General features: G+C 33.9%; 1 protein-coding gene and 1 long non-coding RNA gene across 4 annotated transcripts; one reads left to right on the top strand and one right to left on the bottom strand.

The window, feature by feature from the left end:
• Positions 1 to 54: 54 nt before the first annotated feature.
• On the bottom strand, positions 55 to 800 carry LOC110624558. Its single transcript, XR_002489439.2, has 2 exons — positions 671 to 800; positions 55 to 544 (listed from the first exon to the last, which is right to left on the bottom strand). It is a non-coding gene; the product is annotated as an uncharacterized LOC110624558 (long non-coding RNA).
• Positions 801 to 1,237: 437 nt separating this feature from the next.
• Positions 1,238 to 17,001, top strand: LOC110624541 (2-oxoglutarate and iron-dependent oxygenase domain-containing protein CP2). Of its 3 annotated transcripts, XM_043953897.1 has the most exons (11): positions 1,664 to 1,801; positions 4,349 to 4,669; positions 5,375 to 5,442; positions 5,524 to 5,571; positions 5,906 to 6,082; positions 6,213 to 6,363; positions 6,470 to 6,556; positions 14,243 to 14,367; positions 15,301 to 15,419; positions 15,888 to 15,999; positions 16,638 to 17,001. In XM_043953897.1, the coding sequence occupies exons 2-11, from the start codon at positions 4,630 to 4,632 to the stop codon at positions 16,671 to 16,673; spliced, it is 963 nt and encodes a 320-aa protein (XP_043809832.1). In that variant the 5' UTR covers positions 1,664 to 1,801; positions 4,349 to 4,629; the 3' UTR covers positions 16,674 to 17,001. The 3 variants fall into 3 exon arrangements, with proteins under 3 accessions (XP_021625439.1, XP_021625431.1, XP_043809832.1); XM_021769747.2 differs by lacking the exons at positions 4,349 to 4,669; positions 5,375 to 5,442 and having other exon boundaries at positions 1,238 to 1,801; positions 16,638 to 16,688; positions 16,820 to 17,001; XM_021769739.2 differs by lacking the exons at positions 4,349 to 4,669; positions 5,375 to 5,442 and having other exon boundaries at positions 1,255 to 1,801.
• Positions 17,002 to 18,853: the final 1,852 nt, after the last annotated feature.

Raw genomic sequence — 18,853 nt, 5'->3', positions numbered from 1 at the left:
TATAATAGTATTTTTTTTGTCAAAAATAAGATTGATTGGTAAAGATAGGCCTAAGAATCCAAATACAAGAACATAAAAAAGCCAATTAAAAGAAAACCCCGGCCTAACTAAAATATGAAGGTCTAACACAAGCCCAATCACATCCAAATCTAACCTAGCTGGTCATGGCAGGAGAAGCATCACATCTCAACAGTCGCCGTTATCCAAGACTAAAGGGACCAACAGATATAACCTCACGCTTTTCAAATAGAGTCCAAAGCGACCAACTGTCGGCGGTCTTCGCTGGCAGTGAGGATCCAAAATTATTAGCTTTGGGTACCAAAGGATGAGAGAACTAGGAATGATGATGGTCAAGGCACTAGCAAGCAAAGGGAAGTGGCTCGACGAAGTGAATCTAAACGACTACCAATAAACAAAAGCGAAAACCTTCTGGATCTTGTCCACCAAGACGTGTAGCGAAAGAAAATTTCTCTTTGAAGCTTAGTCCGGAAAGGTTTAGAAGCTTGCATGCACAATAAAAACACCGAGAAGAAAGACTCAAGACCTAGAAAACCAAACTACTTAGCAAATAGATCTAAACAAATCAACTCCAATAACAATGGAATCTGTCACCAAAATTACTCAAAAATATATATCAAACTTTGCCTAGAGGTGGGAGGAAAAGACTCACTCTCCGGCATGGAAGGAAGCCTCCATTGCGTGGAAGGTGGAGGGAGAGACTGTGGATAACAGAGGACAAGGGAACTGCTCTCCAAGAAAAAAAGAAAAGACGAGAGAGGAAAGAGAACGACCAGTCTTTGGTAAGCCAAAATTTTTAATATAATAATAGTTGCTGATTCATTTAAATACATTGACGAATATAAAACTTGATTTAAATTTCACATAAAGACTAACAGGTAGACGAAATAAAAACTTAAAGATTAATTAATTATTTTTCAAACTAAAAATTAAAATAGATTAATTAAATTTTCCTTTAAAATTCACCTGTTTAATTAATAAGAAAAAGGTAAAAAAGACTGTAAATGTGGATTTTAAAAATATTAGGAAAAATAATTTCTTTACATTTATTGCTCAATATCCAGTTGCCTAGATAACGCAGATAGTTTTGTACCGTATAGCCATAAGAAAATCCTAGAACACTCACACGCCATCCTTAAATACTCCCCATTACAATGGCCATATTCAACGTGGGGTCCTAGACAACACCCAATTGATAAGTAGTGTTACATTCACGCGCTAAACAAACGAGTGTCAAATGTCATGCTTCTATAAAGCAGCGCAAAAACTACCAAATTTTGCCAAACCCTAACTGAAACGGGCAACAAACCCCCTCACTTCACGTTCCACAGCAAGAACCTCTTAGCTTTAGCTCAGCTCCGCTGCAGAAACCCTAATTCTCTCCCGAAATTCCCATTTCATCCTCAGCCATTTCCATTCACTGCCAATGCTTTAAGATAGCCTTTGCTTTCCCATACATACTGTGACCTTCATCATGTCTGGTGATCGCCGGGATGTGCCTCCGGTCGCCGGAGATGGTAACGGTACTGTGGCAGCTGCGAACTCCGGGAAGCAGGCAACTCCGGTTGTTTCTGTGACGCCGAGTCAGAGGCTTAGGCTGAATCCTAATAAAGATCATAAGCCGGAGAGCTATGAGGATCTGCAATTGGATTTTAGTCCTTCGGTCTTTAGCTCGTTGGAACAGTACTTGCCGCCGAGTATGCTTAGTGTGAGTAGAGATGATAAGATGAAGTTCATGAGGGAAATTCTGTTGAAGTACTTGCCTCATGGAGAGGGAACCAGGGTACGTTCAGAGACGGATTTTTTTGTTAATTGTTTACAATGTATGATAATTTGGAGAAAATAACTGAAAATTAATCGGATTTTTTCAGAGACGGATTTTTTTGTTAATTGTTTACAATGTATGGTAATTTGGAGAAAATCACTGAAAATTAATCGGATTTTCTCTCCTTTTTTCACAAAGGAAAAAAAAAATAATCACCCTCAAGCTCTTCCCTTTGAATTATGGTTTCCCTTTTCGCGTTTGGTGTTTATGTAACAGCCAAACGGAGCGGATGATATGGGAGGATTGCGAATTTCTCTTTTAGGGTTTTGTTTTTGCTGGTTTGAAGCTCCAACGGATACGTGTTTTTTCGTTGAAAGTGAAATGACGAAAGTGTCCTTAGGCCCTGCTTTCTGTTTTCAGCGAGTGTTCTCGTGTTGTTATTTACTGTAACATAGACTCATGTCTAACTCGTTGAATTTCTCAATCCTTGAAGAATTTTTTTTAATACCAAGGTCTGCACTGCAGTGAGGGCGCATTAATTTTTTGTTTAGATGAGAATATAGGAGAATGCGAAGATGGTGCTGATAGACGTGTGGAAAAGGCATAGACAGAACTTGGAAGAGTGAGGAGTGTGAGCAACCTTTGATTAAAGCTCAAATTCTTTTCTCAACAGTCTCATTCCCTTATGAAGCATTATCCACCTAAACTTTTATTTCTTTTGTATTTTGTAAAGGATTTTGCTTTTGGATAAGCTAAATTTCATGGCTTTTTACGCTTTTAGTTAATTAGTTTATTTAGGAGCTAAGGACTTCTTTGCCTTTTAATGCTTTTAGTTAATTAGTTCAGTTAGGGGCTTCTTCTCTATGTGCCTTTTGCATATAAGTTACGCCCTTGCAACTCCTTACAAGTTAAAATCTAAATTCCAGCTGATCATCCAGTTTGGCAGCCAAATAATTATCCAGGTACTGGTTGATTGAGGCAATTGATCAAAGACAGGAAGAGATGAGTTTGATCAGTGGGACTTGGAGAAATAATAGTGAGATGGATTTGGATGTTGATTACCATGATGGAGAAGTTTGCTAGCAACAACATGAAATTGTCACCCTTTAGGATGCTAAAAGTTTCACTTTACAGATCTCTTTGTCGATGTATGAATCACTTAATGCTTGAGAAAGCCTAATCAGGCATGTACTTTTGGACATTTGAGCAGGAAAGCTAAAATGGATTAATCATATTACTAAAATTGCTGTAGGGTGGAGTGTCCTTTTGGTTGCTTCTGCGTGGAATTCCAAAGGTAAAAAAGTTCATAAATATGTGCTTGCTTAGTTGTGGAGCTTCACAGGTCAAATAGTTCATAAATATGTATTTGGTTAGTATAGTTTGTGAACTACATCTTGGTGCTTTTTCTTGTGCTTCTGAAATGCATTGCTGGAGGATGAATTAGGGTCTCAACATAATCTAACCAAGAATTAAAATTTTTAATGGGGTTTAATTTAAGACCCACATGCAACTTCCATAAAAAAACCCGAAATTACCTAAATATACATAGTTACTTGATAAGAAGAAAACTTAGTAAGAGTTAGAGCTAGTGAGGTAAATATAATAACAACACTATACTTATTTGGCAGGAATTAGATACTCCCAAGTGAGATATGTTAAATGGCCTTGTATTTAATGCTTAAGCATGTGCTTAAGCTTTTGCTTCTTAGGGTCTCCTGTGTTCAACATCATGCTCTCATGGTTGGAGAACTTGTGCTGAAAGTTGAAACACCATAATGAGCCTCAATCAAGTCATTCCATGCTTGACTTGGAATTAAAAGAGTTTCTTGGTTCCATTTTGTCCTTTTTTATGACAGCAGCAATGAGATTTCATAGTATTGATATTTTCAATATGACCATCGAATTATTGAACAGTAATGTTGAAGCAATATATGCAGAAGATTCAGCTTTCTTTGATTCGTATGCAGAAGATCAGATTTCCTTTGATTTGTATGTTGTGCAATGGCAGAACACCTATCTTCTTGTTCTGTTTGCTTCCAGTTCACTCTTTTTCATCAGTTATTGACATTTGTGTTTATGATGATGATCAAGGATCTTTTTCTCTCTTTGTCTCTTTTGCTTTTTTTTTTTTTTGTGGCCTTGCTTTTGATCAAACTCTATCCAGTTGCACTAACTTTACCGTTTCCTTTATCAGTTGTCAACAATAGCTTTGATGTTTGAAATGGTTAACAAACAAGCATAATTGGAAGAAGGCTCAATGAACAAAGTGCCTTCTCTTATCAATTCTAGATCAAATTCTACTGGAACAAGCATTGTTGCATGCTACTTTTTAAACAATTGGATGTTTTTAATGGTTAAGTGACTTTTATTTGTACTACATAGATAATAATCTTGGAAAAATGTTCAGCAGCTTTGCATCTTCTATATATCATAAATTAACTTCTTGATGAATCAAAATTTTCTACAACAATGAATAATGCCTTCATACTTATCTGTCCACCAAGCACATGAACTTGCAGTTCTGATTCTCTGTTTGCTCTTTTGTGTTTTCTGATTCCTTCTTAGGTCAGTGCAAATGCAAGTTGTGGTATTTAACTTTCTGTGCTTGCTTGGATACCAAATTGATGTAAGATACAAAAACTGACGGCGAATTGCAGAAAGTAATCTTTTATATGGATTTTCAGAAGTCAGTGGGTTTTGATTTTTGTGTATGTGGGGAAAAATATTAAAGATCTATTCAAGCAAAGAACTTTCTTTGGCTAGTCCATCGCTCGTATGGGTCTGTGAGTACTGATGAGTACTGGTGAGGAGTACCTTAGCCTTCTGTGTTCTTTTGTAATGAATTGATGAATCTGGGTCTTGAGAAGTATTCCTGCTTGGATGAAGGTGATTTTGGACCTGAGCTGCAGATTAATATGCTTGTAAAATTGAATGAACGGGATAAACACCCCTAAAATCTAGGCAATTTGCCTCTTAAAATGATCAGGAAAAGTCCATTGCATTTTTGAAATTCTGCCCTATTGCACCCTGGTTGTTGGGAAAAAAACAGACCTATTACACCCTTATTTTTTTTGTTTTTTATTTTATCAATAGGCTTGCTGAATCTTCAATGAAAATGGATTAAATATACCACTTTATTTATCTTTTTTTTTTGCCATTTCAAAACATAAGAGATTAAAGAGTGCAATAAATTTTCCTTTTTAGTGTAGGGACAAATTTATGTATTAAGCCTAACATTTTTGTACTGTTAACTCTTATGACCCTAAGAGGGTTAACAAATACCTCTTTTGCCCATGTACGGCATTATTGAAGGTGGTTAACCTCCAAGCTAGTCAAATGTTAACCCCCTCCTCCCCAGGTTAGGGAGGTAGAGATAGGAAGAGGAAGGGATAAAAGAATATTTATGCAAGTTTATTTTTATTTATCACTATTGTGCTTAAAATATGATATCAAATCATATTTTAAACTAGATAATTAAGAACATTCACCTTGTTTTTGTTTAAATTTAAACCAAACTGACTTGGTTGCTATTATTTAATCATTTTTATTTCCAATTATACCCTCTTAATTGAAGCTTCTCAACTTTTGTAGTACTAGCACTTCAAGTTCCCTTCCTTCTCCCTCTTTATGTAGAGAGAGGAAGGAGGAAGAGAGATGAGGTACATAACTGCTTATGTGGTATTAATTATATGGGCTTCTGGAATTTTTTCATAACGTTCTTCCTTAATGGCTTCTATCAGGTTCAAAGACATAGAGAATACAGGCAGAAGATAATATCAAATTATCAGGTATGGATATGTGATATATGATGGCTTTTATTATGTTCCAAGAAATAATATATTTTCATTGGTTCTTCCTATTTTAATAGTTGGAAAATTTATGATATCTTTTCCTCCGTACGAAGGAGCGTGCTCTGTGCAAACAAATTTATGAATGGGGTGGAAATTTGGTGGTGGTCATCTCTTGAAAGTGTAATAGTCAAAAGAAATGGATGACATTTTTACATTCATATATTTGCTGGATTTTTCTCCAGAGTGTATGTCATTTGTCTTACAAAGGATTGAGGCTGAGGAGTTGCTTCCATGAACCAGTTGTCTAATATTCTTTGTGATGTTTGTGCAGCCTTTGAATAGAGAATTGTATGCAATGCACCCTTCGACCTTCTTTGTTCCTTCCTTTATAAAAGCAATCAGTGATAACACAGAGGAAAGTTTTAGAAGTATAATGTCCGAACCCTCTCCTGGAGTGTTTACATTTGAAATGCTTCAGCCACAATTCTGTAACTTACTATTATCCGAGGTAACATTGTAGTTTCTATTTGTCATGTGCCATTACAATCAGATAAAATTGTTTGTATATATTTTATACAATTGGATAGATATATGTGTCTCATGGTTTTAAATGCTCTTATGTTAATTTGATTTCCTAGGTGGAAAATTTTGAGAAGTGGGTTAATGACGCAAAATTTCGAATCATGCGACCAAATACAATGAACAAGTATGGTGCTGTGCTTGATGACTTTGGTCTTGAAACCATGCTTGACAAGCTTATGGATGGCTTTGTTCGTCCTATATCTAAAGGTGATATATACATCTTCATATTAGGTTGTCTGGTTTATTGTTTCATTAGAAGATACCTATGCATATACGTGTGCATATTATGCATGTATTTCTTTCTATGGTGCAGTTTTCTTTCCTGAAGTTGGTGGATCAACTCTGGATTCTCATCATGGTTTTGTTGTTGAATATGGTAAAGATAGGGATGTTGACTTGGGTAAGTTCTAGCTTACTGCATTCTTTTGCTAAAATTTTTGTATATTTTCAAGTGCTTATAAATTGTAGCTTCGTGGAACAGCCTAGAGCCTTGAGACCCTAAACAATTCTTGATCATGAATTGCACTGTGGTAGCCTTAGCATAAAATGTCTTCCAATAGTTTATACAAGCATCGGCATAATACAACCATTTTAATTTTGATCTTTTGCACCCTAACCAATAAGCATAATTTGAGCAAGAGTGTATAGGTAAAATAAATGTTAGGGGTGCATTGGACTTTCCCTAAATAGTTTAAGGGTTAATTGATGTATTTGGATTATGAGTAATAATTTGTAGAAATTGGCAACTAATAGAAAAAGAAAACATGGGAAAGTTTTACTATATTAATCAGTAAACCCATTTCCATACATCCCACAAAAAAAAAAAAAGGAATAGAAAGAAAAAACTACTTAAATATCAATTAGATGGCAAGATTCATTTCCAATAGCATAAATCTCATTGAGAAAAAATAGTGAAATTTTGCATTAAACATCAACGTCTTGGGGCAAAAGGCTTTATCATAAAAGATTGTCAAGAAGTTGAAATTTTGTTAATTGCAAAAGGAGAAACAACCATGTTTCATTGCCTAACACACTGAGTTTGCATTAAGCATTGTGATTAACCAAAGGAGAAGGCATCCATGTGAATCCCAACAATATTGCAACAAGATCTTAAATCTTCCTTTTGATCCATTTGTAAACCATCATCCATAAACCATAATCTTGAGCACCTCCCTCCAATAAAATTGCAACCTTTTATATTCTGTTGATATCTCCATGTCAAACCCTACAATCTACACATGACAAGCGAGGAACAAGAAAAGACTTTCTTAGGAAAGAGAATTTTTGCTTATGTTCATCTTGTAATACTTCTGATTTAATTTTAAGTTTTTGATTTGGGGATATGGGGGAAGAGTGAGAGAGAAATTAGTGATTTAGTAATGATCTGCTCCAATTTTTTTTTGCAAGGGACATTATAATTTTTTATGAAGAACTTTTCTTTTTAACATAGCATTTGGTTCAACTCTACTCGATAAAGTTACGTAGAATTCAATTGAATTTTGGATAGAATTCATTTGAAATGAATTCCATTTTTTATATGACAAAACTTAAAATGTAGAATTCAATCGAATTTCGCTTAACTCTTGTTTGGTATAAAAAAAATTAATTTATAAGCTGTCAAAAAATTTATATTTAATAAATTTATAATAATTTACAAACATATATATATATTCATTGACAATATATTAATAAATATTAAATAAATTTACATGTCTTGAAAATTTATGTAACAAAATAAATAGTCTTATCACTAAGAGTACAATGAGCTTAGATATTATAAAGTTAGGAAAAAAATATTTTATATTATTGTCTAAATATATAAATAGTAAATAACTAGAAAACTAGTTTCATGGTTTCGAAGAATTTTGGAATGAATTTTTAATTCTATTCCAATTGAATTGAGTTTTATAAGGATTGAGTATTTAAACATAAAGAATTAACCTAATTTAAGAATATTTATAATAAAAATAAAATCTCTATAGTCAAGCTTAATGAGGATATCAAATATATTGATTCTCCTAAATAGGAATCTTCTATGTTGGACAACACTGTTCCTCAAGTTGGTGAATAGATATTACACATGCCAACTTACAAATTAAGGTTTGATAGGTAGGTCTTATTGCTGAGCCATTTGAAAAATACATAAGCTAGCTAGCTGTTCATCCGAAGTCACATGTTTTAATCTCAAGACACCATTTATTAACTTCTCTTTAATGAAGTGTCAATCAATCTCTATGCTTCGTTGGGTCATGTTGAACCAGATTGTGAGCCATACTGATGACAGCTTTGTTATCACAGTACAAAAGCAGTTTGTCCCTCTCCAACTGTTTCAATTTCAATAAACAGGAGTTCACAAATACTTTGTGCCATCACTCTATATCCCACTTCAACACTTGATCTGATCGAACAACAACAACAACGCTTTGCTTCTTACTTCTCCAAGTGACAAGGTTTCTTTCTACAAGTGTGTAGTAATCACTAGTCGACCTCCTATCATAAATCTATCCCAAGATGCATTTTTAAATATGTATATGCGGAGATAACCTTGTTTAAAGAATAGGAGACCTTTTTCAGTAGTAGACTTCAAGTATCACAAGATGCAAAAACTGCTTGCATGTGAGGCTCACGAGGATTATCCATAAACTGACCGACTAAGCTGATTGCATATGTTATGTCTGGTAAAGTATGCTGAAAATAAATTAATCTGCCTACCAACCTCTGATATCTGCTAATATTCACTTATTCTCCAATCCCTGCTTGTAGCTTGTGATTGCTCTCAATAAGAGTTTCTGCAGTTGTAGCTTAACATATCAGTTTCTTCCAAAAAATTTAGAATGTATTTCCTCTAAGAAATAAAAAATTTCTTCTTTGATCTGGCAACCTCGATTCCCAGAAAATATTAAAGTTTTTTTAGATTTTTAATTTCAAACTCTTAGCCAAAAGTTTTTTCAGTCGAGTCATCTCAATGTCATCCTCTTTCATTACTATATCATCAACATAGACTATGAGAAGATTAATTTACCCTTATAATGTCCGATAAATAGAGTCTAGTGAGCATTGCTCTGTTGATAGCCAAAGAAAATCATAGCTCTGCTGAATTGATCAAATCAAGTTTTGGGCGACTGTTTTAACCCACATAAAGGTTTCTTTAGCTTGCACACCTTTGTATTTTTCATCAGCAAATCTAGAAAAGATTTCCATTTATATTTTCTCCTCTAAATCTCTATGGAGGAATGCATATTTCACATCAAATTGCTATAGGTCTCCGTCAAGATTGGCAGCGTAAGATAGTAACACTCTAATTGAATTCATTTTGGCAATAGGGGACAAATGTCTCTTGATAATTTACTCCATAAGTTTGAATGTATCCCTTGACAACTAGTCGGTCTTTGAATCTTTCAATTGACCCATCTGCTTTGTGTTTCACAGTGAATACCCATTTGTAGCCAACTGTTTTTTTTTTTTAAGGTAGAAGAGGCACCAACTCCCAAGTCTCATTTTCATTTTCAGCTAAGAAATTTCTTCAATCATTGGTTCCTTTCGATTAGAACCTTTAAAAGCTTACATCCAATCCTGCGAGATAGAGATAGAGAAAATAGACAAGACGATTGCTCTGTAGGATAAAGACAAAGAATTATAAGAGAGAAAGTTAGAAATAGAGTGTTTTGTGCAAGACATAACTTTTTTTTTTTTTAGCAATTGCTTTATCTATATCATCAATGGGCTTAAGGTTTAGAGTTGACTCACCAGATGGAGATGAGGAAGATTCATGACACTGAGTAGACTGTTGTACAATAGCTTTTTCTGCTTCTGTTGTGTCTCTTCTTGAGTATTTCCTTAAATTTAATTTATTCAAATGCCCAATTATCTTTTCCTGATCTCCAATAGTCTCCCCGTGTATAGTAGTGAGTAAAACGCTCTAGAGTCTGAGGAATAATCTCTTCTCTTCTATTGTCCTCCCCTATTATCCTCCCCCTGAAGAGGTAATGTGATAATATTGAAGTAAGGTTTAGTCTCTCTAAACGTAACATCTATACTTTTTTTAGATGGGGGATGATAATCTTTCTATGTGGGAGAGTACCTAACAAACACACATTTAAGAGCACTCAGATCGAGCTTCCCACCTATCCTAATATGAACAAAACACGTGCACCTAAATACCTTTGGTGGAACATTATAAGTATTTTCCTCTTGTAGAACCTTTAAAGGGCTTTTAAAGGCAAGAGTTTTGAGAGACATTTTATTAATGAGATAAGCTGCTGCTAAGACTCTATGTCCCTAATAAGTTTTTGGAAGATTCATGATGAAAAAGAGAGATCGGGCTACTTTCAACAAGTGCCTATTTTTTCTTTCAGTATTACCATTTTGAGCACTAATATAAAGACAACTAGTTTGATGTAGTATTCCATTAGACTCCATATAAGCAGAAAAAACAACCATCTATGTACTACTCTGTGCCATTATTAGTTCTCAAAACTTTTATCTTAGTATCAAATTAAGTATAAATCATCTTCTAAAAAGATTGAAAGTAAAAAACCATATCACTCTTTGCCTCTATCAAATAAACCCAAGTCATGCTGAGTGCATCAATTAATAAAAGTAATAAACGATTATCAGATAGTGAGACCGTTTGAGTAGGTCACAAAAGGGATCATAGGTTCTTGTATACTTAGCATACTCACAAGCATCACAAACTAAAGAACCATATTGGGTCTTGAATAATAAATCAGGATAAATTTTGGGTGTCCTGACCGTCGATGCCACTATATGATTTTCTGGTTGACATTCTAATTTCTTTTAAAAAGAGCTCAGTTGAATTCAAACTCATATTCCCTTCCAACATATATAAGCTATCGTGCAGTCTATCATAACCAATCATTTTCCTAGTTTGAAGGTCATGAATAACACAATGGTTAGAAAAAAAAAACTCAATTTTAGGATTAAGAGCTTTGCTAAGAGCACATATAAAAGATTAATAGGAAAATAAGGAATATGGAGAACAGAGGATAGCTTAATATTGAAAGTACAAACAATCGATTCAATTCCAGAGACAGGAACGGAAGAACCATAAGCTAGATTGTATCATTTTGTAAACACGGAAGGTGATTAAGGAAGCGTTTAGAGAAGCCCGTCATATGTTTGTTTGCACCAGAATCAATAATATATGGAGCACTATCAAGAGACAACATGTTAGAAAACAACAACAAAGCAACCACAACAATGGGAAAGAGATTGTCCAACTAAAACAAACACTCAATCAATACTCTTCTTAGCAAAAAATCCTTTTTGCTTCTGCCATAATAGAGATCAACAACAAAGCCAAGGAATACCCAAACGGTTGGAGGCTGCCCACACCAATAAAACATATAATCAACACCAAGGAAAGAGAGGTCCAAAGGCAGCAACGAAGTTCGGGCGTGAAGATCTACGCAGGAAACAAGCTCATGCGCAGAGGGAGGGTGGCGCGTGAGTCACACAAGCCAAGATCTCGGTCATCGGAGGATGGCGGATGGCCAGTGAAGAGGCTGCGAGTCTAATGGGGTAGGCGGTGATGCAGAAAAATGGGTCTACGTAGGTGAGTATCAAATTTGGTTGTCCAGGGTTTTGAAAGTCTAAAATTGAATTGGAATCCTAAATCAAGCAAAAGCTTTGATACCATGAAGAAATTTGGAAGGATTTTTTAATTTTATTTCAATTGAATTGATTTTTACAGGGTTTTGAGTATTTATATATAAAAAATCAATCTAATTTAGGAATATTTATAATAAAAATAAAATTCCTATAATCAAGCCTAATTAGGATGCAAAAAATATGAATCCTCCTAATTAAGAATCTTCTATGTTGGTCAACAGGTTTTTATCTTTTTAAATTAATATAATTTATTTAAAGATAAGAAAATGGATGATTGAGATAATTGTTTGATAAGAGCATTTTAGTCCAAAAATATTATTATGTAATTTATGTGGAAATCATTTCAAATTCTATCAAATTTGAAAGGAATTGGTTTTAGTCATAGCCAATTCCATGGAATTCAATTCCTAGAATTGAATTCTAATTTCTATTCAAACCAAACACACAACATGAAATTCCATTGAATTTTACAAAATTTTAAGAACTAGAATTGAAACATAGTGTTAAAGAAATGAATTCTAATCCATGATCATACCAAAACTCTAATAACTATACTTGTTCCATCAGCCTTAATGCAATCACATAATTAACATGGAAAATATTACCACAATATAAATATACCTTGTAGAATTTGATTACTCCTTCTCTTGGTGGAAATTGAGAGTTTCCTTAAAAACAAAAACCAATAAATGCACAAAAAAAATCACCCACAAATGCCTCTTCTTCACCGTGTATTTTTAATATGTTTTGAGCTTTTTTTTTTCTTTTCTTTTAATTTTCTTTTCGTCGTCAAAGAAATGGCCATTTGGCCTTTAATATGCTTGCATGGCACGTAACTACTATGCAATTACGTACCATTGGATCTTTCTTCTTTTTCTTTTTTATTTTTATTTTAATATGTCACAAATATAGAAGACATGGATCCTGATTGACCCACGGGGATGACCTAGGCCTAGATTTCTTTGGTTGACCTGGTATGCCACCTAACTTATGCTAGTCAGCTGGTCATACAGGTGTAAAGCTAGAAAATTTTCATAAGGAGGCCAATGATAATACATCAATAAAATGATTACGCATATATATAACAGTGTATATCAAATATCAGAATATTTAGTCGGTTTAAAAAATTATTTGCAAATGTCTATAATAAATATAATTATTATAAAATTATAGTTTTGATTATTGTTAACTTCTTAGTACAAATTATATTATTTTAAAAGAGGTCAATATCAAATTATTATATCAAATATTTGCATAATCATAGGTTCAGAAGCCAAAAAATAGATATTAACTCCAAATAGCAGTAGCTAATAGCATAAAATTAGAAAAAAGTAATAATAATCACTAAAAGGATATAAAAGATTGAAGATTAGTAAAATAATCAAATAAATATATCATATAGGTATATTTAAATTGATCAATCCAAAATTTATAGTAGGATTGAGATCACTAATTTTATCTACTTAAAGATATGTAAATAAAATGATATTTTAATATGATGAAATGAAGAAGAGGAAGCAAAATGAGAAGAGGAGAAAGAAAAAAAGAACATTTATCCATGGGAGATAGCAGTGATGCTGTCCTGATCTCCTTGGAGTTTGGATTTGCAAGATAAGAGAACATCGGGTGATTCATTGTGGGCCTCTCCAATACTTGTATTAGTTAAATACTTGTAGGACTAGATTGTGGAACCCATCTTGGTCTTGGATTGTCTTAATGGGAGATGAACTAGGAGTCCTTTGTTGGTGTGGACACCCAACCTGAGTAGGATTTGATGTCCTCTCTTCGTTAGTAGTTGAATTGGTGTAGGATTCCTTAAATTCTGGGATTGTCTAGCTGTTTGGTCCCATATATGTTGGGGGTACTGTCATTGGATCCAAATACTCCTCTTTCCCCCTTTTTACCGCATGCGAGATTCGGGTTTATTGCTTGAATCCTTATTGTTAATTTGTCCCGGACTTCTTGCGGTTCAGTTAGGACTTCGCATGAGCCAGGGTGTTACGGATTCAGTTTAGGATGTAAGATCCGGATATATTTTATGTATCCTTGCCCCTGCATCCGGTTTGGATATCCTGATGGTGAATTGAATCAAAGTACCAATATATCAAGTAAAAATAAAAATAGAAAAATCCCTTCTAATTTATTTTGTGTAGTAGGAAGTTATTAGCTTGTACTTAATTTTCAACTAGCAACTCCCAATCAAATTTGGGCATGATGATTCTTTGAAAATTAATTATCAAATATAATATTAATTAGTTCATAACAGTATGTATGCTTCTTCAATTATTTATTGATGGTAATTTCACAAATATGCTCCATCCTTCTCAAAATTTCTATGATTTTTCTATACAATAATAGTATAACATCTGCAAGATATAATTTTCATTCACAAAATATGTTTATTTGAATTTCATGTTGTATCAAAATGATGGTCTAAGTAATTTTGCATTTGTAGGCTTTCATGTGGATGATTCAGAAGTAACTTTGAACGTTTGCTTGGGTAAGCAATTTTCTGGTGGAGAATTGTTTTTCCGGGGAACACGATGTGATAAACATGTAAATACTGGAAGTCAGTCAGAGGTATGTTAGTCTCTAAGGTGGAGCTTTCTCAAGCAGAAGACAAAGCCAAGACTTATATTGTTACTATTTTTGAAGAAAGTTTTTTTCTAGTATACTTACAACGTGTACAGCCAATGTATTCTAATTTAATTGTGAATATTCTTATGAAATAATCATTTAGTCATGAGAGTGGATAATTGTGTTGTTTCTAATAGTATTATTGCGGACGTTGGTTGTCTGTCAATATTGGTTAAATGGTTTAGTAATGTCTTTCTGTAACGGCTTTATGGCTTCATTTGGTTTGCAAAATAGAATAGGGTAAAGATGGTATAGCCACTCCATGGCTGTTAAATAGCTTTTCTTTTCTTTCTTTCTTTTTTTGGTGTAGAATTTGTATTCCATAATTTTGTGAAATATCTATTCTTTGTACTAAATATTTCACATTTACAAATTTCAAGTAGAATTTGATTCTGTGAATGTGGAATATCTATTGCATTTAAGATAGCTATTCCATATGGGGAATAACAACTCTATTCTCATGCTATTTCACTCATTTCCATGAACAATTAATGGGTGCAACCAGAGTAAAAACTTGTTTCTCTGTAGAACTATCAACTCAAGAAGACAGCAAAAGGTTTTGCCTTTTGTTTTCAAAAGTTCCTTTCCCCTTTTTGGAAAACTTGAAAATGTCATTTGTGCATGAGGCTGCTTGAACCCTTGATTGTGTAAAAACTTGATAAGCAGACAAGTGTTGATTGTTTTGCTTTTTCTCAAAATCAGTGTTTCATCAGATCACAATCTACGATTATGGAACAGCATTGCTATTTTAACTTGTTTGGTAAAACTGCATGGTTTTTACATGTAGTTTATGCAATCTAGACTTATTGATAATTTTCTCTTTTGCATATAAATTTTGTAGCATTCACTTTTTTTGAAGTATTTTCTGTGAAATAGGAGATCTTTGACTATTCTCACGTCCCTGGCGGAGCTGTGCTTCATCGTGGTCGTCACAGGCATGGTGCTAGGGCTACTACTTCTGGTCATAGGATCAATCTACTCCTTTGGTGTAGAAGGTAGATTTTTCATGTTTGTCCTGCACTACTTGCTAATCAATTAATAAAGTTGCTGTTTGTTCTGATTCTAGGCAAAAAGTTAACTTTGGTCCATTTTTCAAAATTTTCTAGTTTCTTTACATCGTTTTTCTTTTTGGATTTCCCAACCATTTGATTGGTTGACCACTTGGTGCAATTGTAATTTTTCTGTTTTTTATTTGCTACTCCTGTCAGCAAGAGCCTTTCCCTTTAATTAAATTTTCAGAAAACTAGGTCAATATGTGTGGAGTGTTAAAATTAATTTTCATACTTACCTCTATTTCTTTTTGCCTGTTATTTGATAGGAATCCTATTGATGTCTTAGTTATTTATCTTGTAATTTTTTTCACAGAACAGACTGATAAGCCTTCCATATTGAACTCATCTTGAACTTGCAAGCTTAGAATTTTTTACTGGCTTTACACATACGTTTGTGTTGTCTTTTTCCAGTTCAGTTTTTAGGGAAATGAAGAAATATCAAAAGGATTTCTCTAATTGGTGTGGAGAGTGCTTGCGAGAGAAGAAAGAAAGGCAACGGCTGTCCATTGCTTCTGCCAAATCAGTAATTTTCTCCCCAGTTCCCCCCCCCCCCCCTCTCTCTCTATACATATATATATATTTATCTAAAAAAAACTACCTTCTGTGGAATTCAGGATAGTTTATGTTGCTTATTTGACAAATATGATTTCAATAAAGTATGTTGCTTTATTCAAGTTGTCATAGCGTGCAAACAAAAAAGTAATTTATTGAATGAAGCTTAAAAGTATGCTCCTTGGACACTGCATGGGTTGCTCTTAAGGGACCTGTGTGGAGATTGGTTCGAGTACTCGTTCATATTTATCTGTACAAAAGATCATATTATTCCCTCCCAGGATGGTTTTTTTCCCTCTGAGTTAAGTGCACACACAACATACTTCAAAGATCAAATTGCATTTCATGACTTGTAATTTCTCTGGCATGGAAGAATCAACTCTTTTGTTACACAATGATTTAACTGTTAGTATTTAGGACAATGGCTTTTAGTAGCTGATGATTTTTGTTGTTAGCTGAAAGTAAATCATTTTTCCATCAAGTGGTGAGACATAACTGTCTAATTCTGTGACATAACCGCCTTAATGAATCGTGATTACCCATTCTTTTCCTCTTTTCTTTCTGGGGGCACGATCAAAATTGATACTCATTGAAGTTGTTTTTCTGTAGGAATTACTTAGGAAGGACGGTGAATCCACAGCATGAGCTTCTACAATTTAGGTACTCTCAGTTGATTGTAAAATTATGTAGCAGCAGAATTCACTGAGATGGCATAGTACTGGTATTTTTAACCTTAAAATTCGCTTTCAAGCTTCTGAACATGACATGGTTGTATGTATAAATTGTGTCAGGTAAATGGGATAGTATTGTTTGTAGCGGCATGCCTGGAATGCTTGTAAAAAGATTTAGTACCACACTAGTTGGCATTGTACTTGGGGGAAAATTTGGTACTCCAGGCTGCTTTTGCATTGTCAATAAGTCTGTAACTTCTAACTTGTAATTTATATGATCTCAAATGAAGCTTTTTCTTTTATTTTTCTCTTATTTTTCTTAATGGTTTTGGCCACTGGATCTTTGTGCTGTATGGTTAGAGTAGTAGTTCATTATAGGCAATTGCATGATACGTGAACAAATGCCTTAATACCAATTATTTTAGTTGCAAACTGGATGATTTTATTTTCTTGATTTTACCCTAAATGAAGTGGCAGAAATGTGGATGTTAAGATGGATATTTAGTATCAAGATAATGTGTAAGGATATGAATGATAGTATGCGACAGGAAATACATGTAGCACAAATGGACTATGAAGACATTTTCACACATGAATTTTGTTAAAAGGGTTGTAGAAGATGTCTCATGATGCACCTAAATAATTTAAAAGTGAAACTAAAATCTTTAGCAAGTAGTATGGATCTCTGAAATATTCTTAAATCAATTTGAATGATTTTTTATTACAGAAAATATAGAATGAATTTTAATTTGAAATTTTATACATTGTATATGATTACTATTGTTAAGTTATTAATTGTTAATGGTGAATTTAAGCAGTCATTTGAGAATTGTAGATATATATCAACGCGGTTGTAGTTTACAATATCTTATATTAACATTACGAAATTATTTTATTTACATTTTTAAATAATTAAAGTTTATCAGTTTTCAAAATTTAAAGTGTTATAAACTTTTTTTAGAAAAATTTAAAGCTGGAAATATATATTTAGTTAAAAATCAATTGAGTTCATGTCTAACATTAAGCATCAAATGTCGTATTATAAAAGATGATAAACTAGAGGTAGAAGGTGTGAGAGGGAAATTGAGACCTAAAAATTTGAGCTTAATAGCCAAAAAAGATCAATATGATTGATTTCATCTGATTTAAGGTTAAGGGTTAGCTATTGTTTAATTCCCCAAATGCCTGAAGCTGTAATACCCGGCTAGATTCCAGCATCGGAATCCCTACCTTCCGGCGGAATCTCCGTTGGAATCTGGATTTCTGAAGATGCCAGAGGCTTCTAGAGGGGTAAAATGTGTTTTCTAAAAGGTTTTTACTGATTTTATGGTGTTAAATGAACTGTTTTCTATGTTTCTACTCACTGGGCTTTTTAGCTCACCCCTCTCCCCTAACCCCAGGTTTGCAGGTTTAAGTCAGAGCTCAGAAGTCAGCAGGGTAAAGATTAAGTGACGTATGTTTGTAATGTGGTAGTTTATGTTTACGTTACAGTTTAGTAGTTTTAGAATGGAACAATTGGTACTCACTCTCACCAGACTATTCCCTTAAAGTGGGAGGTCAAGGGTTCGAGTAGTGGGGGAGGCGACCTAATTTCCAAAGGGAAATTTGGGCCAAATCCACTTGGGGAAGGATGCGTTTGACGAGAACCCAAGGGGACAAATCCTGCCTGGAACCCGTGAGGGTGAAGGGATGTTAAGAGCTGCTCATGATGCCAGTGGAAAGCCCGAGGTGGCGAGAGGGCCAGGCGAGGGATAGCCCTGGGCCGTGAGCGGTAACAGTGTCGGGGATCACGTCCGGACTGTTACAGAAGCCTACTAATTCACTGTTGTCTTGGAACATTATGAAATGATTGTTTACGTAATATTGATTGTGTGTGTGGGAGTGTCTCTCCGGTGTTTGTTTTTTAGGATCTTGCGTATGGTATAGATAGAGATGTAATTAAATCAAGCTGATTTAGAAAGTTTAAGTTTAATTCATGAAATTTTATACGAATTTTACTTACGTTGATTCAATTAAATTTTATTAAGTTTAAATTCAATTTAAATTTAATTCTTTTAAAATTCATTTAAACTCAAAAATGAATTTATTAAAATGGTTGATTTCGAGTTATAATATAAAAATTAAGATTCGTTTGAAAATTAAATCGAATTATTT

This window comes from Manihot esculenta, chromosome 1 (assembly GCF_001659605.2).
Source record: "Manihot esculenta cultivar AM560-2 chromosome 1, M.esculenta_v8, whole genome shotgun sequence".
Classification (NCBI taxonomy): Eukaryota; Viridiplantae; Streptophyta; class Magnoliopsida; order Malpighiales; family Euphorbiaceae; genus Manihot; species Manihot esculenta.
Note: the sequence above shows the minus strand (reverse complement) of the source record. Positions and strands in the feature narration are given on the sequence as shown.